The sequence below is a fragment of the Primulina huaijiensis genome, unplaced genomic scaffold (genome assembly GCF_012295235.1).
Source record: "Primulina huaijiensis isolate GDHJ02 unplaced genomic scaffold, ASM1229523v2 scaffold204965, whole genome shotgun sequence".
Classification (NCBI taxonomy): Eukaryota; Viridiplantae; Streptophyta; class Magnoliopsida; order Lamiales; family Gesneriaceae; genus Primulina; species Primulina huaijiensis.
The window spans coordinates 1-1,101 of record NW_027353876.1 but is presented as its reverse complement, the minus strand read 5'-3'; the positions used below and the strand labels follow the sequence as shown (position 1 = coordinate 1,101).

General features: G+C 40.6%; 1 protein-coding gene across 1 annotated transcript; it reads left to right on the top strand.

Annotated features, from left to right (window-relative positions):
• Positions 1 to 41: 41 nt before the first annotated feature.
• LOC140966327 (F-box protein At5g49610-like) lies at positions 42 to 1,060 on the top strand. The gene is made up of 2 exons (XM_073426640.1): positions 42 to 335; positions 421 to 1,060. The coding sequence occupies exons 1-2, from the start codon at positions 49 to 51 to the stop codon at positions 1,004 to 1,006; spliced, it is 873 nt and encodes a 290-aa protein (XP_073282741.1). The 5' UTR covers positions 42 to 48; the 3' UTR covers positions 1,007 to 1,060.
• Positions 1,061 to 1,101: the final 41 nt, after the last annotated feature.

Genomic DNA, 1,101 nt, shown 5'->3' with positions numbered 1-1,101 from the left:
ATATCCGGGTACTTCGTGCAAGATTTAAGGTTTAACAAGCATGTCACTATGTTTGTCACCCCCGATAACGTGGGCGTGCGCATGAAAAGCTTGCCGAAGGACACCAAGATCTTGGCTTCCTCTTCGAAACAAGGAATACTGTGTTGCGAAAGAGAGATCGAGAAAGGCTCGAAACGTCTAAGTCGATATTTCGCGTACATTCCCATCACAGGGCAATTGCGGGATCTCCCTAATCCAAAGACTCGTCACGAAACTGTCTCTGTCACGTTGATGGTTGCGGGGGCTCAACCTCTATGTTTCAAGATAATTCGATTATCGAAACGAGGATTTTTAGGGTACGTATGGGCGCTTTTAAATTCTCAATATGTGAATGTTCATATGTTTTCCATTCATGCGATTTACACAATTTTAAATTTCCAGGCGATACAGCGAGTTATACAAATATGGATGCGAAATTTTTGATTCGGAAACATGGACCTGGAAGGAAGCAAGCGACGAATTATTATTGCCATTCAGGGAGCTTATAGCCCGTAATTCTTCAGTTTCTGTTGTCGATTCTGTCCACTGGCTAACAACCGAAGACAACATTCTTTCGTACAGCATCACAAATAACAGTTTCAGCAAATTCCCGTTACCAAAACCTGTCCAAGAAAATCTACATTCTTACAAAAGCAAGCAGCTTTTCGAATATGAAGGTAAACCTGGACTCGTTTGTCTGACGGAGAGAAGAGATATGAATCTTTGGGTCATGAATGACATCAAGAATCAGACATGGAAGAAAGAAAGATTGGCCAACATCGAAACCCTCGAAAGCGTTGTCCAATATCCATATCTGTTAGGGTTCTACAACTCTCATGTCGCGTTCGTGGAGGGCGGATTCAGCGAAGTCGGATTCTTCAAGCTGCAAGACTCAAGTTTTAGCTCTGTGAAGCTAGGTAGATTGAACCATGCAAGCGAAGTTTTTCGATTTAGATCAGATGTTGAACCCAATTATTTAAGTTTATAACGATGAATTCCTAAATTAATTTGTTAGGGAAAAAAATTGATGTGACAAAACATGAACAAGTCCTATTTGATTTCTAGAATAAATTGAAGCATTAA

Excerpts from the sequence above, each read along its gene's own strand:
- LOC140966327 (XM_073426640.1), top strand. The coding sequence starts at position 49 with ATGTTTGTCACCCCCGATAACGTGGGCGTGCGCATGAAAAGCTTGCCG. Across the intron at positions 336-420 it reads TCGAAACGAGGATTTTTAGG|GCGATACAGCGAGTTATACA; the intron begins GTACGTATGGGC and ends TTAAATTTCCAG.